The sequence below is a fragment of the Blennius ocellaris genome (genome assembly GCF_963422515.1).
Source record: "Blennius ocellaris genome assembly, chromosome: 4".
Lineage (NCBI taxonomy): Eukaryota > Metazoa > Chordata > Actinopteri > Blenniiformes > Blenniidae > Blennius > Blennius ocellaris.
Genome location: NC_137653.1, coordinates 20,691,602 through 20,717,539, shown reverse-complemented (window position 1 = coordinate 20,717,539; position 25,938 = coordinate 20,691,602). Strand labels below are relative to the sequence as shown.

The window sequence follows — 25,938 nt, the reverse complement described above, 5'->3', positions numbered from 1 at the left end:
AAAAAAAACAAAACGTGTGCCAGCTGTCATTCACTTTATTATTTAGCATTCCAGCCACATTTGTCATGTCTCAAAGTTTGACATGAACCTCGCAAAGAAAACCGTGGCAATCTTATCGAGCAGTTCAAGGTGAGAAATGTAACACATGAAGAAAACTATTATTTCAGTATTTAAGTATTAATGTAGTATTTTCAGGTACGACTCTTGACAAGCACAATGTGGATAAATTCATCATCGGGAAAGGCCATAAGCAAAACGGACTCATTTAGCTTTATTGTCAACTATTCAAATCACATTAAATAAAACTATTTCTATAGCCCTTTTCCCATTTTCCACTTTCTAATTGTAAACTTTTTTTGGTTTTTGTTTTGGTCTCAGTTGGATTGTTTGTTTTATATTCACGAAAATTAAAAGGTAAGACAACCAAGAAAAGGCCCACTTGTTTATAGTGAGAATGTTGTGGGTTCAAGTTCGAGCCAGGCCATTCTGAGCAAGGCAAAGCACATTTATTTATACAGCTCCTTTCTGACACAAACCAATTGACAGTGCTTTACAAGGGGACACAAGAAATTTATTAAGCAAGGCAATTAAGCGTCTTAATCTTGCACAATTATGATTATGAAATAGAAAACGTGAATGAATAAAAACTTGATAAAGATAAAGCTGTTAGAATAACTAGAACTCTGTTGTTTGATGGAAAGTCTGTGTGAATATGAGTGTTTTAAAGGCCTGTTTTTAAAAGACGTGTGTCAGCAGGAGGTCAGGAACGTAGGAACTAAAAGCTGTTTCACGTTGTTTCTTCTGACTGGGAACATTTAGCGCACCTCTTCCCGAGGAACCTCAGGGGGGCCTGGATGGAGGCGGGAGAGTGATTGTTACTCTAACGGTCTGGCAGTCTGTTCGGCGTGGTTTCAGTGACTTCACTGCCCCCTAGTGGTCAGGTGCTTGAACTGAATCGACGGGAGAAAGTGGACGAAGCGTCTCTGCGGTGCGCCGCACGCCTCTCTCCCGGCTGTCCTCTGTCCCCGGACTGTCCTCTAGTCCTGATGCAGGGTGTAACCTCCAAATAAAAAATAAAAAAAAGGAAGGGGCGGGAAAGATAATCAACCAAAACGTAAGTTGTTGGACGAACCTGATCAAGTTGTTGAACGACGATCCTTTATGCACACAGCCTGGAGCTCCATTAAAGTTACAGCCCTTTTTTTTTTTTTCCCCCTCGGTGAGAGACTCAGCGCAGTTGGCAAATTTCATTACACGGACAGAAAAAATTGAAATAAAACACAGCTTATGCGTACTTAAAAAAAAAATTAAAAAATCTCATCATTACTTAACCCTTTTTTTTTAAAACGAAAATCTGTTCAGAGAATTGACGACTGAAGACGTTTTGAAATAAGCGCATAATTTGTATTTTAATTTTATTTTTATTTCATTATTCCAGGCTCTACAATTGTTTCCAATATTCATCCAAGATCCGATCGCTTTCTGTGGATCCTACATTTATTGCATTGTTTCCGCATGAGCGCGTGCAAAAAAACGTGTATTGCTCTCCTTTTTTCTTTTGTTATAATATGAATCCGAAGGAGAAGAAGAGGGGTGGGGGGGTGGGAGAGAAAAAAAAAGGCTTGGTCTATTGTGGGGGATTATCTGAGGCAGCAGCCTTTTTTCTGTGGTCCAAGTGAGCAACAAAATGTGTTTGAGACAACGGATTGTCTGTGCAGGTTCCCACAGAGGCTTTACCAAACCACACATGCACTTTATACCTCGTTTGCAAAGCAAATCAGATGGACTTTGAGCATTGCACTCTGTGTCAACGCATATTTCCAGCACCCACCCCCCCTCCAAAAATAAAAAATAAAAAAAAACCAAAAAACCCGACTTCACACCCTTGTGCAGCAGAAGTGCAGTAGCAGCAATGACACACAGGATCATCCATCCAGCCCTCGTGACGGGGCGTTGTTGTCATTTATTGAAAAGTGCCGGAGCAATCAGCCCCTCGTGGCGCATTGTGGGGGCATTTTATTTACTTAACAAATATGACACTGGGGGGGGGTGGGGGGGGGGATAAAGCAACTCGAGGTCATCTTCAATAACAATATATAAAGGCTATTGCAGAATCAGCAGCTTTTTTCACGCAGACAAACACAGTCCACTTATCGAAAGTAGGTCGAATAAATGTGCAATTAATTCCAGCTCAAGCATGAACTAAGTGTTGATTCCGCTGGGGATATTAAAAAAAAGAAGAAAAAAAAAGAAAGCGCCACTGAACGAGTGATCAGTCCCGCCCTGCTTGTTTACATGAATGAAAACACTCCGCTGGGTTTCCTTGCGCTTTTGTGCCTCTTACAGATTTTTGTCTTGACTCCGGTTTTCTGTGATATTTTATTGTGAGTGTGTGAAGATGGAAGTCGGCGTGATGTAGCCAGGCTCAGAGGCATATAGGCGGCAGAACATGCGCAGTGGCCATTTGTGCCATATTGGAATGAGGTCGTGAACGAGAAGTGCGTCAAGCTGGCGAGATTCTGCGAGATCCACGGCGGAAGTCTCGAGAGTGAAACCCTCCACAGGAAAAGCCTCCGTGACTGCTGCCGCCGCCATATTGGATGAGGACGCACTTTGTCTGGTGAAGAAGAAAGTCTGTTTACAGTTAAAATGATCATATGTCACTGAATGTGGAACGAATTTCCACATAGTTTGATAATCGAATCCCTGATTTTAAGAAAGAATCAGCTAGATTTTTGATTGTATTAAATTAAATTAATTTCACTCATACAAACACACTGTTTTTTCTTTTTCACAATTTGTTTTTATGGCTCATGTTTTCAGTCTTCTCTGTGAATGGAACCAGGAGTTTTCATCTTTATTTTCTTTCCCCAGCTGTATTTTCTCTGACATCTTTCCCCCCTGAAGGAATAAAGACTATATCTTATTTTATTTAGTAGTGTGTAACCAGGCGGTGCTGGACAGTGTCTACAAATTAATCTGTGCTGATGTCCCCGTCCCTGTTTCCTCCTGTCACGTTCACAGATGTGTATGTTTTGTTTTGTTCTTTTTCACTTTGAGTGTCTTTTCTGGGAAAGTTTTAAAATAATGACAAGTTACTTTTTCAAAGGAACTGTGTTTTGTGTGGAAAACCCAGGGTGGAAAACCAGCCAGGTCTGCTACTGACCATTTCTGTGTAACCGGAGAAAACATGGCTTTTCTGAAATGCTGCTGCTGCACATGTGCCCCACCGGTTTGTCAATAGTTCTTCTTTACACCCTTGAATGCCGGGACAATGACAACAACATAGGCCTCCAACTTTGTCATCTGTCCATACAAATGTCCGTGTTCTCTCTATGGTTATTGTTTATAACCTATTCTTCTCTCTGTGTGGTTTCAATACAAAAAAAACCTCAAAAAAACTAACAACAGCAGCCACAAGTAGTTTGACATGAAAACTGTATCGTTTTCGGTGTTTCTGACATTTGTGTGTAATTAGACTGTTTTTAAAACATTGCTGAAAATGCAAAAAGGATGAGTTTTCTCTTAAAATGTTGTCGTGTAAACGGTGCCTGAATGCAGAGAAATAAGTTCCCCGAAATGAAAATATACAAAAAATCCTTCCCGCCACTTTATCCTGTCCGGGGCTCGTAACGTTGAGCGTAAACCTCCTCCATCAACAGCGAGCACGTCGGAGGCGAAGCGAGTCCTCTTCCAAGATGGCGGCCTCGCTCGTACGTCAGTCCGCGCCGCTGTGTGTTCCGTCTCCGGCCGCAGCCGTTTACGTCCAGTCTTATTTTGACGGGTCTTCGCCGGGGCTCGGTCTTTTCATCCGCGCTGCCTTTAACGTCGCTTGTGGAGCGAACAGGCGGAGAGGAACGGCATCTAAAAAAAACCCACTTGGAAAAACTACTTAGCGGTAAGGGGCGAATTTTGCGACTAAATATTCACGTGCTCCGTGTTGTTTGTCACCGATCGCCGGCGGTGTTTCGCGCGGTGGCGGCGCGGCCGTCTTTTTTCCCGTCTCTCAAAAAGACGAGTCCGCTTCGGTCGAGTGTCTCAGCGCCCTTATTGCTCGGCAGCCTGCTTCTTATTGCTCAAAGCCACTGACGTCCAGTAACTTGACTCGGACGGGTTTCTCTCAATGGGTCCACGGAGTCCACGCGTGGGGCTCACATTGTTTTTGATTGTTCAATTTCCATACATGAATTGTGTGATTTTCCTCGGTGTGCGTGTGTGTGTGCTTCGCTCGTCAGTGTGAAAGTTGGACCGTGGGCGCTGCGAGTCTGCCTGCAGAGAGCCGTTCACGGCCCGGAACGCTGCGGTTGATCCGCACGTCCTAAAAAAAACAACAACAAAAAAACTCGTTACACCTAAAAGAAACGCGCTTCGTGGTAGAACTCTGTATTTATAATGTCAGGGTCTTATATAATGAAGGTTGCCCGACCTCATCCATTTTTTTTTTACCCCCTCTTTAAATTCTAGGCAGCTATTAAACAAAACAGTCTTATTTTATTCAAACTAATTGCATCCGATGTGAAATTTCCAAAAAAACAAAAAAATTTTTTTAAAATAAACTTGAGGTGATAATTTTTCTTGCACGTTCGCTGAACGCAACATATTATTCTCGAGGCGCTTAACTTCCCTATTGTGCAACTTGAGTGATCCGCTGGCAGCGCGAGCCCGGCTGACGTGCCGCTATGCGCCATGCAACTGAATGGGAGGAAAGAACCTCCGCTGTGTGCGTGCGCGCGCGCGCGCGCGTGTTTCATCCCCGTGTCCTGTGTGATGTGAACTTGTAAGCAGGTTGAACGCAACTGTGCTTTATTCAGCCACGGTGTCCACATTGGTGAAGAGAGGGTGTCTGAGGTCACTTATCGTGTTTTTTTGGAAGGTCTGAGCTCCATATGTTCTTGGCTGCTCAGTAATTAAATACTCGCTGATTTGTCAAAGCAGTCCTCAAACTTTTATTTTAATACCACAATGTTGAATAAGCTTTCATCCCGTGTCAGCCACACCAGTCAAATAGTGCCGTAATAATCTGTAATTTCAATGTTAAAGATTTTCTTTGCAGCTGCTCAGACTATACATGATGAAAATGTCTATATATATATATAAAATTTTATTTTTTGCTAAAAACCAAACAATTACTACTACAAATGACAATCTCAGCGTAAATCCAATTTTTATGGAAACATTTTGTTGCAAGATACAGTGAAATGTCCCGAAAGCGTCACCTGGAGCTGTTGCATTATGCATATTTTAACAAACTCGCTTTGACATGAGTTTGCTCTCTTTCATAGCAGCGTCGCCGATATTTCAGCTCGGGTCTCAGTGTTGTATTGTGTCGGCTACTCTTGAGAAATTTGTTTAAAAAAAAAACAACAACATTGTTTTCTTAGGGCTTGACCGGATTGGAGCCTCTTGCAGGCCCGTTTTGGTCCACGTGCCACATGTTTGACACCCCTGCTTTAAAACATTATGTATGGCTGTGATGAGGTTGCTGGGTGGGGGGGGGGCTTGTAGACTCCACCTCCTTCTTCACATCCCTACACCCTCAAAAGTATAGTTTCAGATGGAAGCTAAACACTACAACCTTTTTTTTTTACTCTATTCTTTCTTTCTTTTGATAGTTTTAAAGTTAAATTTTTGCAGTGCCATTCAGAGAAGTTAAATTATTATCATGGAAATATCATAAATAACATCAATCCATTCATCAACTCTTGATAGTTCTTGTCTTTAAAAAGAAAAAGTGTAATAGTGGAATATATGGTGCTGATTTGCTTCAGATGACCTGCTTTATCTACAGCAGGTCGCCGATTTAATCCAGAAAGTTTTTGTTTTTATAAAGTTTTAACCTGAAAACACAAAAAATGTTGCTGTTGACCCACAAGACAAATGAATACAACATACGAGTTAAGGAGAGGTGTTTTATTTATCACCTAAGCAATTATTTCAAGTTTAAAACAACAACTTGGAATCACGTAGAGATTAATTGATCATTCAAAATAACATATTGTAATGTACATTACATTAAACATCCTAAATGAAGCTATTATGACTGTGTAATCCTGTAAATATTGTTCTGTGGTTCTTCTGGCAATTTGACTAATCCATGTTAATATTAGTCACCATTAAGCATATTAATATTTTACTTATTACATTATTATTATTATTATTATTTATTCTTATCTTATATTTTAACATCCATTTTTCTGGATAAGTATTTTCTATTCTATACTATGGTATTAAAACCATATGATCTGTTCAAAGTGTAAACTTTTTTTCTTAACCAGAGCTTTTTGTCGCAAAGAAGTGATTAAAACTCACTTTAGTTTAGGAAGATGTCACGTTGGAAAAAGGCGGCGATAATTATTTATAGAAATATTTAACAATAAATTGACAAAGACAAAACAACCACAGCTGGAAACTATGAATGAATTGATTTTGAGTTTTGGAATTTAAATTAAAATCACATAATGTGACTTTATGCATTTCCTCTAATCCTCTGTGACGTTGAACTGGAGCACAGCCTGCTTAAATACTTCTAATCAGGACAACAAAAGACCGTTTAGGTTATTTTCTTGAGCAGTCATTAAAGCGAGAGAGTCTGAAATTCTGTGTGTGTGTGTGTGTGTGTGTGTGTGTGTGTGTGTGTGTGTGTGTGTGTGTGTGTGTGTGTGTGTGTGTGTGTGTGTGTGTGTGTGTGTGTGTGTGTGTGTGTGTGTGTGTGTGTGTGTGTGTGTGTGTGTGTGTGTGTGTGTGTGTGTGCGCGCGTGTGCGTGTGTGTGATGGACAGGTGGTCTGTATGAGGTCTGCCCTGCCTCCATCCAAAGACAGCTGGGATTGGCTGTTGCCCCATTTGACCCTGACGTGGGTAGAACTGCATGGATGATGTTTGAAGGATGAATAGATTAATAATTGAGAAAATAATCAACAATTTCTCTCATAATGAGTGGTCTGTAGTTGACACTTTAGTTTATCTGTAAAGATCAGTGTTGAAAAAAACAACAACACACAATATGTTAATTCTCCAAACACGACTGCAGTGATTTCTTTTGTCTGACTCCGGGAAGAAAAATCTTACCTGCGTGATTTTATTCATAACACGCCTTCATGTCAGAAGCCTGCAAATATTAAGGGAAAGCAATTAAGTTTCTTGTTATTTTTATGTTTTTGTGTGGACAGAAAACAGGATCGCTAATAACTCATTTCCCAGCTTATTTTCTGCTACATTACTGCTCATAATGTGAAGTCGTCCTCTGGTGATCAGCAGAGGCCATTAAACAGTGTTTGGGGGAAATGTTCAGCGTCTGGTTTCCTTTTATTGAGACGCTGACTTTGTTTTCCCCAACAAAACCCGGTGCCGTTGCGTGTTCCTTTTCCCCTCACGGCCTCGGGGAAGGCTGGGTTGGAGAAATACTAAGAGCAGTTGAGAATATGACTTTGCAAGCGCTTGTAATGAGGATGTGGGGTGGATCTTCTCTTGCTTGCCGTGCGCACAGACCACCGGCTGGATGTGAAACGGGGGGGGGGGGGGTTGCTTTTCTTCCCGTCTGCCTGTGCGCTCGCCGCCGTTCCGACACAGCGAGGTGCTGCAGAGCGCTCGCCTCCATGCAGCCAATCGAGGAAGTCTATTCCAGCGTCGATCGCGTGTTATTTGGTTGAAATTGAAAACGATTTTTTTTAATGAAATCTCTGTGGAAGTAGGGTGTCAAACGTGCAGCAGGTGGGCGAAAATCAGCCGGCAGGGGGATTCAGACAAGTGACTCACTTTTTTCTTTTTTTCTTTTTTTTTTCCAATCCCTTGCACTGAATTGACTGTCAGAGAGCATACACATGAATTTAGTTAACTCCAAAAGCATCAAACATTTTTACTAGACTTTGCTAAAGCAACAGCATTGCATGTATGTAAAAAGACTAATTTGTTCCAGTAAGACTCATTCCTTTATTGCACTGATCGATTGGCAGGTCATTACTGTCGCACACAAGTTCTCAGCAGCATCTGGAACGATGAATCACTGGATCAAGCTTTCTCAGTGTGAGGCATATGGGCATATACTGCCGCACACATGATTAAGTGCCTGATGTTTTTATGTATGTAGGTAAATGTAGGCTTGACATGCTCCCGTACAATGTTTACCATCCCCACTGAATTCATGAGCGTATTGTGACACATAAATGGGTAACTGACTTGTATTGTACGTAAAGTGGATGGTGGATGACATAAAAAGAAATGTCACCACATAATAAAATTCCCCCCCCCCATGAGTGAAAACTGCCCGAGCAAGAAAAAATACAAGGGTTAAAAAAAAAAGTGCCAGACGAACAAATAACTGCTGTCCCTAATTTCTCCACTAGGGACTTAATGTTTCGATAAGATTTAAAGGTCATAACGTCACTTTTTTGACCTACAACTGTGAGGTGGCGGTGAAATCCAGCGCCCTCGTTTCTACCATATCATGCTGTTGACTATGTTAAAATGTTTACTGGCAAGTGAGATGTTTTTACCACCTTTAATCTGGAGACTCACTGTAGTGACATGTCAGGATTTCAGCCTGCACTTTTGTATCTTGTGTACGGAATATTTGCATTCATGCATTGACATGTTTTTATGCTATGAAACAATAAAACATTTGAAGCTGGACTTGATAGGTTATGGTGCCACTGTTTGATGACTCCACCGAAAACTACTCGCCTGTATTGCGTGGAATTTTCTGGGAGGATTTGCCCCCATCCAAGGACCAGTCTATTCGATTTTTTTGAACGTTAACAGCGAACCAAATAAATCCCAAACACATCACACTAAATTTCCTTTCAAATTTTCGACTAATAACAGCGCTGATGCGTCTCCCAGAAAGCCTTGCAGCCTCTCCGTAACCTGGTAGCTTAGCCCTATCTATAACGCACACAAACATTATTGTCTCGGATACGACGAGGATTTTATCTGAAGCCATTTTCAATCCCAGCCCAAATAAATCCCCCGCAAAAATCTATGAAAAAAAATCTCCATACAAAGCAGATGAAGAGGAGATCCACGGAGATCAGGTCGCGACATCACCGTGTGGCATCGATGTGAGTGAATGGCTATCATGCAAGTGATGCGAACTCGGTTGATATGGCACATGTAGTTGGGGGTCAAAGGTTGGAGGGGGGGGGGTGGTGTCACATGGAAATTGTAAAATGCGTGTACATGTGTGTCAAAAAGTGATAACGTGAAGCAATTCAAACGACCATGACAAATGATGGAAGTTGTGGTGTGGTGGGTCAAATAACCTTGGGCGTCCATCGGTTTCCGTGGTGACAAACGTGGCGGTGGCGAAGGCATACGCTCGTTGTAGTTTTATTTGTTAAAATCATACCATGGAAACGTAAATTGTGGAAACTTCGGCTCTATGTCGGCACACATGAAGAACGGTGCGTCCTCTGTTTGTCTCTCACTATCTGCGCTGGAAACCCCCCCCCCCCCAACTGGTGTCAGGAGGGTGACCCCCCGGGACAATGAGGCCCTCTGGTGTGTGTGTAGGTCTGTCAGAAGGAGGGGGAAGACAGAGGGAGTCTGGGAGCGGGGTCGCGGGTGAAAGGCAGCGCTGATCCCCTTCGGAGCACGGGGGTCGCAGTGGCAGTCCGGCGGTCGGGGGGGGGGGGGTGGCTTCTGACGGTGGCCCCGGTTTTAATAGAGATGTCAGATGTGACAAAGACGGACCTGACAGGGCGGCTGAATGGAGCGGCGGTGTGACTGAGCGCCTGTTCCTGGGCATCCCATACAGCAGGCCCCGTCCGCTCTGGTCACGCCCTGCGCTCCCTTGTGCTCATTCACGCCACCTCACTTGCTGCGTTAACTTCTCTCATCTGCGTTCCACAATGCTGCGGGTCAGTTTCAAGTGTCAAAAGATTGACGGGCGAGTCTGCATTCACATCGAGGAGCTGTTTGGATCAGCCACTTTCAGGCTGGAAAAGACGTGCCGCTATGATTTTGAAAAGATGACTTTAAACAAGTTTCACAGGGAGACATAGTGCTGGGTGAGATCAGTGCAGTTTCATTGAATTACCGAGGTAGGTTGTCCAGCACTGTGTAGATTCACTCTGAATATCACTTAAATGTAATGTTTTGCTCTGTAATGTGGCTCTGGAAGCATTTTTGAATGAATGAAGGTTTTAAACAAAGAGCGATGTATTTGTTTAGGGACCTTGAAACATAGTTTACAAATGAAGGCTAGACTAACACAGAGTAAGCCTTGAATCACTCTTTGCAGTTCCCTGTGCAACTTGTGCTGATAAAATTCAGCTTGTACACTTCTGAATAAGGCAGCAGTGTCACTTCTGTCACCTTCTAAATACTTGAATCTCCGGATATCTACGGTGTTCAAGCGGAAAGCCGTGTGGTTGATTTTCACATTTATGTGTTTTGTTCTCCTCTGTTGTTACAGTTTTGGACGTGGCCTGGCAATAAACCTCCTCCTCTCTCCCGTTCCCTCTCGGAGCTCCTCGTCTTGGCCTTGAGGGGGCGCCAGCATGAGTCAGGAGACACTGGAGTCTGGTAAGGACGGCCGTGTGCGAACTGTCCGAGGTGAAATGTTGGCAGGGAGTTTGGGGACACACAAAAACAGTTTGAGTGCTCATTGCAGATGCAGACTTGGCCCAGGATGTTCCAGACTTCAACTGGGATGATTACCTGGAGGAGAGCGGAGCCGTGTCTGTGCCTCACCACAGCTTCAAACATGTGAGCGCGAGCTGTCATTACAGACCTGCAGTCAAGTATTAAATGTCTGTGTCTTGTGACTTCGAGCTACAAAGTTTGTTTAGACTTTGGGAAACACTCATTGCATATATTAACTGTTTATTCTTTTTCATAGTGCATTTTATACGTTTTATATAATTGATATCTATGTCTTGTGCTGTAGGCAGTGTTTCGCCTGTCGATTCTGGTAAATCCAACATTTAGGTCCTGTTTACACTGAAACGTTTTGAAGTGGAAACACAAAATTTTCCTGGCATTTTTGGTGTCCATTTACGCCACAACACCTCAAACAATAACAACAACGGCGTCCAGAGTGGCAGGACTCTCAGTCCATATTGTCATGGAACTTCGTAGTTTTGTAGTTGAGTCACTCATTATAGGAATCCATCTTCATTGTCTGTCCATACAAATGTCCCTGCACTCGCAATTGTTAAATGTCTGTAACGTTTTCTCGTCTTTGCATGTGCAATTGTGGTTTCATTTTAAAAAAAAAAAACAAAAAACAAACCCTACAGCACCCACAAGTGGCTCAACATGAAAACTCCATCGATTTCAGCAATTCTGCCGTTGGCCTGCAAATGTGAAACAACGTTGCGTTTTTACTTGAAACATTGTTGTTTAAAGGGGCCGCGAGTCTCTCCTCAGTCCAATAAGGAGAATAGCACGTTGAATAGTAAACACAACAGAGATGGGGATCATTAACAAAGACGAATCGCCAAAACTCTGAGAGAAATCACAGTAGCGAGACTAAAACGAAATGCTTAACATACATACTGCACTTTTAAATCTTTACTAATCTGTTAAAAGCTTGAGCCACATGAAGCCATTAACACTGTAACCTTTCATGAGATATAACAGAGCATAATATTTATTTATTTTTTGGTTGTTTTTCTTTGTGGACGTCACAAGTCAAAGTCAAACGGAAAGTTTCCAGTACGTTCTGACGATCCCTCGTTTTATTTCTGCCTCCTGCCTCAGGTGGACCAGGGCCTGCAGACGGGACTCACTCCGGGCATGAAGCTGGAGGTATGCGTGCGCTCGGAGGCCGACAACCCTTACTGGGTGGCCAACATCATCACCACATGTGGCCAGCTGCTGCTGCTCCGTTACGAGGGATACCAGGACGACCGCCGCGCTGACTTCTGGTGCGACACTATGACGGCGGACCTCCACCCTCTGGGCTGGAGCAGGCAGCACGGCAAGAGCATGAGGCCCCCTGAGGGTGAGGCACCGCCTGGTGGGAGGAGAGCCATGTGTGCTTTAAACTGTGGGAGGCTCAGTGGAGAATCACAAGTCCTAGAAGTAGTAAATGAGGTGCAATCAATCAACCAAGAACACTTCAAAATAGTAATTTAGTTCAAATGAATCACTGATCTTTAAGGTGGCTTTGGTTGACGTTTTCGTCACATTTACAGGAGCAGATCCACGAAACTGTTGTCCTGGCATCTTATATCATTCCCGTGTTATTAAAATGTAATGCGATGGTGGAACCGAGCTCAGGAGTTGCACTTAATTCAGCAGCCGCAGTAATTAATTCCTCTGTCCTCCCGACACGGCGGCGCTGCCCGGCAGGTGAATCGCTTGGATTTTCTTCTCTTATGATGAGATTTAGGGGAGTTGCATCTAATGCACAAATAATACATCGAGAATGTATTATTTATAAACGGTGCACCTCGGCTCTCCCTTAGACCCGGTGTACTCATCTCTAACACCTACACAGATCGCAGGAGAAGTTACAGCATGTCTGCATCAAACGCAGATCACACGAATCAAGAATACATTAAGCCGGTGATTCCCAAAGTGTGACCGGTGGTCTCTGGACTCACTGAAGGTGGGCTGTGAGTGAATTACAATACGTTCTGATGAAAACGTTTTTGATATTGAAATTGAGTTTGGAATCGCTTAAGATTTACACATATATATTTTTGGGTTTTTAAAATTGATGTGCTACCCAGTGACATTAAACGAAGTAGATTCTTAAAAGAAAAAAGAAAACACTGGAACGTAGGTTATAAACAAAACTTTAAAGTATTTAAATCAACATATTGATTTTGTTGAAAGAAATACAATTTCTTTGCATCTATTAATGTCATTAAATCATTTCCATATTGAAATATTGCGTTTATAAAATGGGTAAATTCGTCTTCGTCGTCTATTTTGATCAGATTGCGGCTATTAGGCTTGGCTGGACTCCAGCAGATTTCATGCTTTTTCGGTTGGTCCATGGCGGTCTGGAGTTTGAGAACGGCTGCATTAACTACTCAGATTTCATTCTCGTCTTCAACTCATTGTGAGACATTGTTTTCAGTCACTCTCATCATTCCACTCTCGCCATGTTGATTAGGCTTTAAAACAAAGTGTGCAGGTGTGTTGGAGTTGATCCTCTTGTAGACTTCACCTCCCGATGGCATCCCTACACCCTCACAACTGTTTGTATTTTTGTAGTAAAGACTCTTTTTTTTTTTTTTTTTTTTTTTTTACTGTACTTTTTTGTTTTTTCATTTTTGAAATTGAATTCAGAGAAGTTCAACTTTTCTCTTAAAAATATTAGAAATAGCAAAAATCCATCAAGTCTTGGAAGTATTTGCACAATTTTAGAGATATATCTTATGAAGGAAGCTCCTGTTTCAACAGATGGGACAGCCATATAATATCCGTTGTATAATTTTACGAGTCTCTTTCTGCAATGGAATTGGTAAGAAGAGCAGAATCTATGGTGCTAATTTGGCTCCGATGACCAACTCTGTCTCCAGCAAGTCGACGATTTAATCCAGAAAGCCTTTTGTATCAAGTAAGAGAACAGAATGTTTGATAAGGTTTTTTTCTCCAGCAGAGACCTCTCATATTGCCTCGGCTGTGTTAACTTTGTGAAAGATTAAGAAGAATGAGACTGAAATAAATTTTGATCACCTTTATGTTCGTGGGCGATATGTGTATGGAAGTATTATCTGGTAAGATTGTCTGCTTTGTCTAATGAATTTCTGTAATTCTTTGATTTCGGGTGAAGACGTACTCACGATCGACAGACTTATTGAACATCACTGCCACATATTGTGTTTCTACCGACTCCTCGTTTGAAGCCGAGGCTTTGAATCAATGCAGAGTTTGCGATTTTGTCTGTTTGATGTCTAAACTTTGATCACTTCGTGTGAATCATCCACCTCAGGTGTGCGTGAGAAGCATCAGGACTGGGAAGCTCTGCTGGAAAAGGCTTTGGCTGAGGAGTGCAGCGCGCCTGCCAACTTGCTAGAATTGGTAAGAATGGAGCAGCTGTCCACCTTCGAGGTGACTAAACACATCCCTGCATGTGCCAGCCACAAGCATCTTCTAATCTATACCTGCTGATTTAATTAAGTTTGAGGTAAAGGTATCAAAGTGGAGTGATACCGGTTTATAGTGTAGATTTGAATCGAGGCACATTTGGTGTGTTTATAATGGCGTATGTGAAAAAGGAAGCTAAAATCCCCACAAATTAAATTTTTCTTGGACTCAACTAGTGCTGAATACTTTTTTTTTTTTATATCTGTCATAATGTCTGGCATGTGTGTCCTCCAAGAAGCCTCAAGTCTACAAATAGCGAGCTCATTGCTTTTGTTTACGCCACCAAGGCCGTGTGGCGGAAAACAAATTCACTCTCGGAACTGCCTGTGAAATTCTTCGGCGGCATCGGTTAGCTTTCAGTCACAGCGCTTCAGTTCTGCCACTTAGTCATGCAGCACATTGTCTCCAGTATGAATTTGTGTGTGTGTGTGTGTGTGTTGGCCGCGAGCCTCTCATTTACCACCCTGCACCACCCCCCCCCCCCCCCCCCCCCCCTCCCCCCAGCCGCAGCGCGGTAGAGACCCGGTGGAGCTCCTGTGCGCCGGCTGCTACGTGGAGCTGCAGGACAACGTTGACCCGGGGCTGGCCTGGGCCGCCGAGGTGGAGGAGAATGTTGGAGGGAGGCTGAAGCTGCGCCTGGTAGGCACCGAGGGCCTCCCAGACACACCCGCAACCCTCTGGCTCTTTTATCTCCACCCACGAATCCACCCACCCGGCTGGGCCAAGGAGCACGGCTGCACCCTCAGGCCTCCTTCAGGTCAGCGGCACTGACACGGGTCGGGAATTATATTTAGTAGAAAGGGAGAGAGAAACATTGATTTCTCGATGTCTGGCTTTTACTGCTCACGCGGACCTGAATAGTAGTTGATATAGTTGGACACATAAATCATTGCCGTCTATACAAGCTATTAAAGTGCGTCTATTGTATCGAGACACTGCATCAACACCTACTCTTTATTACACATCATCATCGGAACAATGTCTTTTTCTCGCCTTATGTGGGTTTTCCCAACTGAAAAAAATGCATACAGACAGAATGCAGAGAGACTCGTATTCAAAATGTCAAGGCCTCCCAACAGACCTTGAAATTACTTTCCCATGCAGGATTAGATAGCTCATTGTTTTCAGAGCCACAATCTGCTGGCACTCGTCAAATGAGTAAAGTTTGTTAAGATGCGAGGAGTACCGGAGGCTGTTGGTCTCCTGACACAGCCGATCTGCCTTCTGGTGCCACGACAGCTTTATTGATATTAAATACCATGCGTTCATTTCGCAAATGTTTCCTGGATGTTGTGCGTCTGGAAGTTAGTACCATAGTGCAGTGGACGGCATAAATAATCTAAAAAAGTTATTGTATTAAAATTGTTCAGCAAGCCTTACTGTGCAGTATATATGTTGGCAAAATAAATTAGATGGGTCTCTTAAAGTTTATTTAAGTTCATCGTTATTGATTATGCACATGCTACTGTTAATGAGGTGGTTTGGAATTTGTGTCCTGAAGTTTGTTCAGTGTTTGTAATCCTGTGCAGTGTCACATTGATTTAGATTTTTTTTTTTTTTTAATTAGCAGCACTTTTCAGTAGGGCCACCTAAATAAAAACCGACACACGGGGCTCTGTTTTGTAGGACATTCAAAATTCGAGTGATTCAGATAACCAAACAATCCCTTCAGTCCCTTGCCTTTTTGTTCCACCGCTGATTTGAGTGAATTTGTTTGTGTCAGACCTGTTGGCGCTGCGCTCTGAGGAGGAGTGGGAGGAGGTGAGACGCAGGATCAGCGACCTGCCTCAGGATGAAGCTCTCACCGCAGAGTTCACCAAGGTGCTGTCAGCAGTGCTGCCGTTTGTTCTCCACACCCGCCGTGTTTTCTTTTTTTGCCTCGGTAGATGCATGCCAAGTGGCGTGTTTTTTTTTTGATACGTCTCCCTCCAGATGAAAAAATTTCAATATTTCTAGGAGCCGTGCTGCATTTTCGAAAGTGACTGTTGCGTTTGTGACATTTGTCTCAGGACCAGCCCACCATAGCTGCTCATAGTTTTAAGGAAGGGATGAAACTGGAGGCTGTTGACCCTGCTGCTCCCATTTCCATCAGACCTGCCACTGTCACCAAGGTAACAGTTTTTTTCCCCCCCGTCAAGTCTGTTTACTCTTTTTGTTTCTCTGAGTAGTATTTTCTGCCAGACCGTCTTTACGGAGTCGAGTTGTGGCCCTGCATGCTTGAACAAGGCTTAAGCGGCACCCCAGCAGATTGGGTTTATTTTTATGATCAAGCCTATCGTGGTCTTTAGTGTGACTCAGAGCAGCAGTGCAGATGTCATGTGTCGGTGTCCCCGAATGACCCCTGGCCGTGGACTGCAGGTGTACAGCGAGCAGTTCTTCCTGGTGACAATGGACGACCTCTGCGGCATCGAGGAGTCGGAGGGAGCCGGGCGGTCCTTCCTGTGTCACAGAGACAGTCCGGGGGTCTTCCCTGCCCAGTGGAGCCTCAAAAACGGGCTCCCTCTCAGCCCGCCACCAGGTTTCCTGTCTCTCCTGCCACAATGATTGCAGCCTTCATGCTGCCTTCTCCTGCTCTCTCTCTCTCTCTTTCTCTCTCTCGAGCTGCCGCCCCTTCTAAGGTCTCATGTTTACTCGTACAGGATACCAGGGTCCAGACTTTGACTGGGCAGATTACCTGAAACAGTGCGAGTCGGAAGCGGCGCCCCAGCATTGTTTCCCAACTGTAAGTCAGACTCCATCCATCATCCAAAACACAAAAACATTACAAATGTTGCTGTGTTTGAGGGACTTGTACTTTTTTCTTGAAGGTTTTTGTTACCAAAGACAAGGAACTTAAAAAAAAATTAAATCTTAATTAAAATAATTACTGGTATCAACATCAACATCACTTGCATGATGGGCTGCACAGTGATGTAGCTTGAATATCTGCTTTTAGTATGCAGCAACCCATAATGTAGTATTTCTGGCCATTCTGAAGGTAATAAACTCAACGGTGTAATAATACATTATTGAAGTAGCATGAAAAAATCTTTTGTAAATACTGACATAAGGCTCATTCCAACTAGTCATGCTGTTCATGTTCTGTAGCTAACGCTTTACTTGGTGTGCTTTTATTTGTTTTACGATGAATTTGATTTATAGAACATTTATGACATTTGAAGCCAGGCGACGAATGAAATTCAGCGAAACAAATCATGAATAAGAGTTCATTTTTGCATGTTTTAGTGCCACATGCAGAACCAAGGAAAGTAAAAAAAAATCTGGTATTTTGCAAATCACGAGTTGAATACAGCGCTGCTCGCTGTTAGAAACTTTCTCTCCTGCAGCCCCGCTGAGAGAATCGTTTAGTCATTTTGTTACCGAGTGATTTTTATCTGAGACAGTTTGCAGTTCAATACAGCCAGGGAATATTTTCACAGTGACATGCCTGTCATAGATGGGAACATGTGGGAAATGAGATTTTACCCCGTGTGGCTGACGGGACAATCAGGCAAACAGTGATGAAAGCATGTCCCTACATGCGGCGTGATGGGGTCGCAAGCGAGGTGACCCGCTGTTACTCCCCTCCTTTTTTTTTTTATCAAAGCAAAGGGTTTTTCATCATGGGCAATTTTCACACGTGACAAATGACCGTCTTCCACTGTGAACGACCGCTCTCTGTTTGCCTGCCAGGAGGAGAGCGACCACAGCTTCAAAGAAGCCATGAAACTGGAGGCTGTCAACCCACTGTCACCCGAGCACATTCACGTGGCCGCAGTCACCAAGGTCAAAGGTCAATACATCTGGCTCAGTCTGGAAGGTGAGACTGAACAAAGAAAAGAGAATCAAATAAACATGAACACGTGCCATGTCTGCAGAGTGTATATGTGGTGAAGAGAAAGATGTTAATTATTTAGCTGTCTTTGGAGCGCACCGCAACTCTCACTCCACACATGTTTTTTTTTCACATTATAATGTGTTATTCTTAATGTCTGCTGGGATCTATGGGCAATAAAAAGCAAACTGATCTGATGCATGAAACGGTTTAGAGTTTGCCGCTTGGAAAGTGTCGCGTTAAAATGCTGGCGTGGATTTGTAGATAAAAGCACTGAAATATATCAAAGAAATAATTATTTTTTAACTTGAGAAATATATGCGATTGTGACATGCAAACATATGTGTGTATATTTATTGATTCATCCATCTACCTAAATCAGCAAAAAAGCTTTTTGCCTCAAATGTAGATGTGTTTCATTATAATTAGTGTACTACAAAGCTCCAAATTAAATATATTTGTTCCCAAATTATTTCATTACATTAAAAAAAAGTGTGATACAAATAACGTTCTTTTTCATTCATTTGTTGAAGAATAATTTCATTGTGAAAGAAAAATATCTAAAAAGTGGGAAAAGTCAATGTGTGAAAATCCATTTCTGCGACCCCAGATTTCTCATGCTGCTCATGCCCCCTATAGCTCAGCAGCGCCCTCCAATGGCCCACAGCACACTAGAAAAAATTGAATAAGAATATTTTACAACAAAGTTTAGAACTCAGCCAACTACAATCTCATTTGTAGTGAAGATGGCGAGTCACTTCGGGATCTTATGTTTATTTGTTGCAATTCAGCTGCTGTTGGGACTCACTGTTGCCTCCTGCCATGATGTCAGCCACATTAAAAATGCTTTTTTTTACATAGCTCTGTATGTGTTCACAGGTCTGAAGCAGCCCATGCCAGAGTTAATAGTTCACGTGGACTCGCTCGACATCTTCCCTGTCAGCTGGTGTGAGACAAACGGCTATCCACTCGTCTACCCCATCAAGCCCTCAGGTGAGCAGCACAAGTCCCCACGGCACTCTCATATGGTCTTTCCACCATCGCGTTGACGACGAGGCTACGCGACCTTTAGCTCTGGCGTGTGATTGGACAGTCACATTGTAAATAGCATGAATTGGCACTCATGAGACGTCTCTTCTTTGACCCGGCAGTTGAGAAGGAGAGGAAGATCGCTGTGGTGCAGCCAGAGAAACAGTGAGTACCGTGTTGCTTGGTTCACCCATTTTACATGAATTTATTTCAACGGCATTTTCATCACCTCCCAGCAGGAATCCACCCAAATCTTTGTCACCAGACACTGTCAAGCAGCAGGTGGCAAACCACTCTGAGACAGGTGAGTTTGGTGTAGGTGGTCTGGGCTTCCCAAACTACAGTGTGCTTCACCTGCTTGTCCGCTCTGCAGCCCTCTGGCTATTTTCGCATTTTAATCTCATTTTGTGGACACGTGCAGGGCAGGGGAACGGGAAATACTGCTGTCCCAAGATCTACTTCAACCACCGCTGTTTCTCAGGGCCTTACCTCAACAAGGGGCGCATTGCTGAGCTGCCCCAATTCATCGGCCCTGGAAACTGTGTGCTGGTACTCAAAGAGGTGAGAGGACTCGTCTTGGTGTTTTCTGTATGCAATTTAAAATTGAATACTAGCCTGGAAATCTTTTTTTTTTTAAAACAGTAAAAGGCCTCTGTAAGAAACTTGAAATGCTGCAACCAGTTGGATCCACTTCCTGTTAGACTCTGGACAAGGCATACAACTGGAAAATGTAATGCAAGTCTCCGTGTTGAGACTAATTTTGCTTTGTCCATTCATAGTTACTGTAAACACGTGGTTTATTCAAGGCAATAATAAAAGTAACAAATCTGACTTTCAGGTGTTTATTGACAGTGTATGAAATATAGAGTGTGCAGACTGGAAGTGACCCAGGAGAGTGGCTCAGCAGCTGAACATTCAGGTTATTTTAAATTTGAGAGGAAGCAGCAGTCCATTTTTATGCAACTCCTGTAATAGTGGCCCCTTTTGAAAATAGTCAAGGTTATCATTAAACCAATATCACACAACTCGGAAAGGCACGAGTGGCAGTAAATCCTGCGAATATACTTGAATCCACATCGCAAAGACTGTCACCTCAAAGTGATCTTTGAAGTTGAGACGCAACAGATAGCACTGTTGGAGAATGTGAAAAGAAAGTCATTATCCAGCCCTCGGATAACTTCTCCTTGTTTTCGTTCTCTTCTCGTATCCAGGTACTGACTCTGCTGATAAACTCGGCGTACAAACCCAGCCGAGTGCTGCGAGAGCTGCAGCTGGATCAGGAGAGCCGCTGGCAAGGCCATGGAGAGACACTCAAAGCCAAGTGAGGAGAAACGCCATTTAATCTGCAGCTCAAAATACTTAGCTCTTTAGAAAGGAAAAAAACCTGCAGGAATAACACAAGTGCTCACAGCTGGCCCATTTCGCAACACGTTGTTGGATTAAAAATACACCACTACAAGCTTTTGACACTTCACTGAAGCAGCGATTTAGCCAAAAGCATTTTGCTTTCTGACAAAAAAAAAAGAGAGGCTTTGTTTGCAGTAACCTTGTGAGAGCGCATTACACATAATAGAGGTTTAAATGAGTAAGAGACATTTTTTGGTAAACAGACATTCTGATGAAATATAACAAGCACATGACGGAGCTCCAAACGGCTTCCTTTCAAACAGGTACAAGGGAAAGAGTTATCGGGCCACGGTGGAGATAGTTCGCACCGCGGACCGCGTGGCAGACTTCTGCAGAAAAACCTGCATCAAGCTCGAGTGCTGCCCGAACCTGTTTGGACCTCGCATGGTCCTGGAGCGCTGCTCGGAGAACTGCTCCGTCCTCACAAAGACCAAATACAGTAAGTCCTTCACACAGCTGTAGACAGGACCGGTGGCTGCTCGCTCACTCCTAAGAGATAAAACCTCCCGTTTGAAAGTCAGCTGTGACCTTAAATGTAAACATTTTTCTAACAAGCCAATTCCGGTGTCCTTTTTCTTCAGACACTTTGTTCTTTCAATTTATTATGCTGGTGATTGTAAGTGATCGGGTACCTAAATGTGCCCTTGAATACAAATTCCCTGTGAAGCTCAGTAATGGAGGTCTCGAATTTGACTAATAGAAATAACCTTTGTTTCAGTTTGTTGAGCAGAGCTTTATTGTCAGCTCATTTTTAGCACAGCGCCATCATGGTCATTAGCAGCAGCCACGTAATTAGTCTCTTTTCATTCTCATGTTTTAATATCAGTTTTGAACAGGGGTGTCAAACGTGGTTCACGGGCGACAATTGGCCCACCAGAGGGCCCACAGTCTGAGCTTTGGTTGTGCTCAAAGGAAGGCATTCCCTTTTATTGAAAAAGAGGAGCTGCTGTTTCAAATGTATCCACTCGGATTGCACAGTTTGAGCAAGAATAGCATGTGCAATACTGAAACCTGAGAAGTGGGTGCAGACATCGCAGCAGATAAAGCTTTATTTGCTCGCCATGGCCCTTATTGCTCCAGTGAGTGTTTGGATAACGTGGATGCTGAAGGCTGCGTGTAAATGTGAGCGCATTAGCCTTTAACACAAACACTGCATCAGAGATTGTTTTTTTGATCTTTCCGCGGATTTGTGCAGCCACGTTTCTTGACGACGTATTGTAGGAATCGGTGAAAATGTACATTGTTAAAATTGCGTTCATTTGCAAAACATCTGTAATGAACCCCAACAAGGTCACACTTGTACACATTTTCCGCTTTCACTCAAAGAGTTAAGAAAAGCTGACAGTGTGTGTAAGTAGTCGTGCCATATTTTTTACTAGTTTGTCACCCCTGCTTCAGACCATGCGTACAATTCGCCGACTCTCTTGAACAATGTATTTCTCAATGTTTTTCCTACAGAGAATATAATAAAATTCAAAGGTAAGCTTAAATACAATTATTTTTTTGAATCATTTCTTATCGTGACAGAGATATCGTTACTCACAGCAATTCCCAAAATGATGATTGTCTTTTCATCAGCATATTACTATGGGAAAAAGAAGAGTAAACGTGTGGGCCGCCCGCCGGGGGGTCACTCCAATTTGGACAGTGGGGTGAAGAGAAAAGGGCGAAGGAGGAAGAGGAGGAAGCAGCTCTTTGTCCATAAGAAGAGACGCTCTTCAGCGTCTGTGGACAACACGCCGGCAGGATCTCCACAGGTACCAGACTTGCACGTGTTTCCTATGTCAGGCACGTCCTTCCCGAGTCCGTCTTCATCCGTCTTCGCTCCTGCGCGTTTCCTTCGCAGGGCAGTGGAGAGGAGGAGGATTTAGACGAAGACGACTCTCTGAGCGAAGACTCCGGCTCAGAGCTCCAGGACGATCTGCAGGACGACTCCGAACAGTCGGTGGAGAAGTCTCAGCCCACCACGCCATCGCCTTCACCGCCGGCGACCCCGCGGCCCACACGCAGACGCAAGAAACCCCGCTCGCCCTCCTTCTCGGACGACGAGAACCATCCTCCCTCTCCAAAGGTAACGGACACTGCTCAGAGCTACTTTAAATAACAATCTGGATCAGAGTTTAGCACTTTTTGATTGTCGTTCTTTTCTTTCTTTTGAAAAAAAAGGACGATTTGGAAGTTGTTTTTTTTTTTTTTATTATTATTATTAAAATGGCTGTTATTTAAATTAAATGTAATGTGAGAATAAAGACATTTTGACCTATAAATTAAGTTACAGTGCAAAATAGATAAGATGATTGCAAGCTGTATAGGGATTCAGCTATTTTCTTTGTAAAAGGTCTTTACTGTCCAAAAGCCGTCGGCAGAAGCATCTGTGAATCTGAAAAAACTAACGTCCCCAAATATTTCCACAGTGACCTCAGTGTCTTTTACCGGCTCTGCCAGTTAACAAAATAATGACCCACATGCCCGTATTTAAAGTTTGATTCACTTAATTACTCGGAGCATGCTGCTTCTGTCTCAAACATGCTAATGCTGCCTTAAATAAACAGCAGTGTGGCAATGCTACAATTGCAGCATTCAGCCTGTCAATCAGTCTGCTCTGTGCCAGGAGCTGGTACCCCTGAGATGTGGCCAGCTGTGCTGTGGATCATGTGTCGTTGTGAAGGGAAAAGAGGGAAGCGCTGAAGTTGACTCTATTAAAACAGAGTCACTATGTGACAGCTGCACTTCAAGGACACTGGCCAGGTGTTTCATTATTGAGTCTATTATGCACCTCCACTTTCAAATTTGGGGGGAGTCATACCCCCCCCCCCCCCCCCAAAAAAAAAAAAAACCCCAACCTGTAGTAGTCAACAATCAGATAAACAAATATGGATTTTGATGACAAACCTCGAAGGCTTGTGGACAGATGGTTGTTTAATCGTACTGTCTTCATTGGGAAAATCTCTGGGAAACAGTTTGGATTTTCTCCTAGTTTAGTGTTCATTTTCAATCAGAGACAGATAGATTAGGAACTGATGGATGACGCTCAATTTCAGAGGTCAGATTTGTGTTGCTTGTGCACTCGATGTGCGATTTCAATACTTAAAGACAGCCTCCAGTGTACATCCTGGTAATTGATGGAGTCTAAAGTTCAGCTCACTACGTATTCCTTGTATTGTCACATCTTTGCACCTTTTTAAAGGTCTGATAAAATTCAGTCTTTACTGTGTGTAATATGGGCCTCGACTGAGATTAATGCCAGCCGGGGCGTCGGTTTTTCAGATCTGTCTTAACGGTATGGAGGTCGTGAATGTAATTTTCGCACAAACCAATTGGTCACACAATATGTGCGTGTCTTCTAAGTTTACCCTGGAGTTACACGACACTACTAGTTACACTACCATATTGTGTGTGTGTGTGTGTGTGTGTGTGTGTGTGTGTGTGTGTGTGTGTGTGTGTGTGTGTGTGTGTGTGTGTGTGTGTGTGTGTGTGTGTGTGTGTGTGTGTGTGTGTGTGTGTGTGTGTGTGTGTGTGTGTGTGTGTGTGTGTGTGTGTGTGTGTGTGTGTGTGTGTGTGTGTACGTGTACAGACGTCAAAGACTGAGCCTCCCCAGAAGCTGTGTTTGGACACCAGCCCTCTGGAATGGAGCGTCACCGATGTGGTTCGCTTCATCAGAACGACAGACTGCGCCCCTCTTGCAAGGATATTCTTGGATCAGGTGAGCAGTTCTTGTAGGTTTACACGATCTGACCATTTTAAAGTGAGAGTTCGCTGCACTTTATTGTAGCAACTCTTATCAGGACTGTCATGTTATTTCCATTTCTTTGTTGCCGTTATGCTTCAAACAAATCTAAAAGAGATTTTCTATGTGGGCTTCTTCAGGAGATCGATGGACAGGCACTGCTGCTGCTGAACCTCCCGACGGTGCAGGAGTGCATGGACCTGAAGCTGGGACCGGCCATCAAGCTGTGCCACCACATTGAGAGAGTGAAGCTGGCATTTTATCAGCAGTTTGCTACGTAGCTGATGGGGAGAGAAAATGGGACGCGACCGTCTATCAAATCTGTGAAGAACTTTGCAATTTCCAATTTTTGACTTTTTAAAAACACTGGATATCTTTTAGAACTCCACATTTACCACATCCTGATGGATAAGCGTGGACAGGAGAGACGAAACAACACGTCCTGACCCATAAAAAAATGAAGAAGAAGACTGAACATGTCAGAGGCTCTTTTTAGACGAGCTGAAGGGGAGCAGACCAAGGCACTTGTGTTAATTACATTAGAGACACTTATTAATCAGCACATCTTTGTGGAAAATCCAAAACACTTTTCTTTCATGAACAAGTTGGGTTTTTGCCAAGTTTTAATTATTATTTCAGTCTGCCCATTTGTTTCCCCTTCGTAAGAGTGACTGAGCATCACTGCCACAACTGTCTATTGTGAATTTCCAACCCTTTTCCTTGTCATCTTAAACTGAATACTAAAAAGTCCATGCGATCTATGTGTCATTATCATGCTCAATAGAGTTTGATACCTGCTGAAGTCACAAATCTAGTTTTAGTTTTGAGTCATTGGAAAAACAACTGTACCAAAAATGTGTTCCAACATGTTTATATAGAGGTGACAGTTCAGCACACCTGTTATATGATGGCATACTTAAAAATAAGCACTTGGTGGGGGGAGGTGTTTTTCAGAAGCTCCATCCAACATAACAACACCGAGGAGGCCTATGATTTGGAGTCATTAGTTTTAAGAGTCTTGTTCTCGAAGAAATCTATTGGTCCCTATAGTCAGTCAGGCCAGAGTAACAGGTTTTTTTGTTGTTGTTGTTGTTGTTTTTTAAGGTCATATTTTACATTGCACACAATCAATACTGATGCTGGATGTAATATTAATTACAAAAAGTGAACCTTGGTCTTGGCATAAATTGTCATCGCATGTAATGTTATTAGAATTTGTCGTGAAAATGCGATTTCAGATAATTTGCTAATACTACATTAAAATTTTCCATTCACATTTTAGTATAATTAACATTGGGGGGGCCTACACCTCAAAAGACCAAATTGCTTTGGGGGAAGGAATCTTGAAAGTGGTTCTGCTAAGCAAGCACAAGTTGAAAAAAATAAAAATACATGTACTGTATTGTGGTATACAATTTTGAAAGTGCATGTTTGTATATAGTGTATATAATCAAATCTCTTTTAGTGCAACAGGGTGATTTGAAAGAAACAATATATTGAGTAAATAAATTTCTGCATAAGCAATGTCTGAATGTCCAAACTACATTGTATATTTGCACAGAATGGGCTTAAACTGTATAACTTGAAAAGCAATTTTACAAATTTATGATGAATTGGCAAATTCAAAATGAAAAAGATGTTCTTAAAGCTTTTTTTTTGTAAATCAGTTTACAAGTTAATGTAGTGTGATTTGTTGTAACGTGCTTCATTTTATGTGACTACAAACTCTTTTCTAATTTACTAATAATTCCCTCTGTTCTCAAAGCGTCTGAGCTTCCTCTTCATTTGTTGTTTGGACATGATTTCTGCTCCTTAAGGAGAACAATGCAATAAATAAAAAAAACAGAAAATACAAAAATGAGTAGTCTTGTTTTGGTGCCGCGTTTCCCAGCATGCAGTGTGTGGATCCGGCGTAGTCAC

The 25,938-nt window shown here is 42.9% G+C and overlaps 1 protein-coding gene across 3 annotated transcripts; it reads left to right on the top strand.

The window, feature by feature from the left end:
• The first annotated feature begins 3,840 nt into the window (after nt 1-3,840).
• On the top strand, nt 3,841-25,840 carry sfmbt1 (Scm like with four mbt domains 1). Of its 3 annotated transcripts, none has more exons than XM_080494639.1 (22): nt 3,841-3,898; nt 10,410-10,519; nt 10,608-10,702; nt 11,699-11,942; nt 13,887-13,975; nt 14,546-14,798; nt 15,765-15,862; nt 16,051-16,152; nt 16,400-16,559; nt 16,681-16,763; nt 17,714-17,840; nt 18,735-18,848; nt 19,007-19,049; nt 19,124-19,188; nt 19,306-19,445; nt 20,096-20,205; nt 20,555-20,730; nt 21,750-21,770; nt 21,870-22,048; nt 22,138-22,362; nt 23,866-23,994; nt 24,159-25,840. In XM_080494639.1, the coding sequence occupies exons 2-22, from the start codon at nt 10,495-10,497 to the stop codon at nt 24,297-24,299; spliced, it is 2,619 nt and encodes an 872-aa protein (XP_080350765.1). In that variant the 5' UTR covers nt 3,841-3,898; nt 10,410-10,494; the 3' UTR covers nt 24,300-25,840. The 3 variants fall into 3 exon arrangements, with proteins under 3 accessions (XP_080350765.1, XP_080350764.1, XP_080350766.1); XM_080494638.1 differs by having other exon boundaries at nt 19,121-19,188; XM_080494640.1 differs by lacking the exon at nt 21,750-21,770 and having other exon boundaries at nt 19,121-19,188.
• The last annotated feature ends 98 nt before the right edge of the window (nt 25,841-25,938 follow it).

What these genes read in the sequence shown, in the direction of transcription:
- sfmbt1 (XM_080494638.1), top strand. Translation starts at nt 10,495, where the DNA reads ATGAGTCAGGAGACACTGGAGTCTG. An exon ending in CTCACCACAGCTTCAAACAT is followed by an intron (nt 10,703 to 11,698) that starts GTGAGCGCGAGC and finishes CTCCTGCCTCAG; the next exon opens with GTGGACCAGGGCCTGCAGAC. An exon ending in CATCTGGCTCAGTCTGGAAG is followed by an intron (nt 17,841 to 18,734) that starts GTGAGACTGAAC and finishes ATGTGTTCACAG; the next exon opens with GTCTGAAGCAGCCCATGCCA.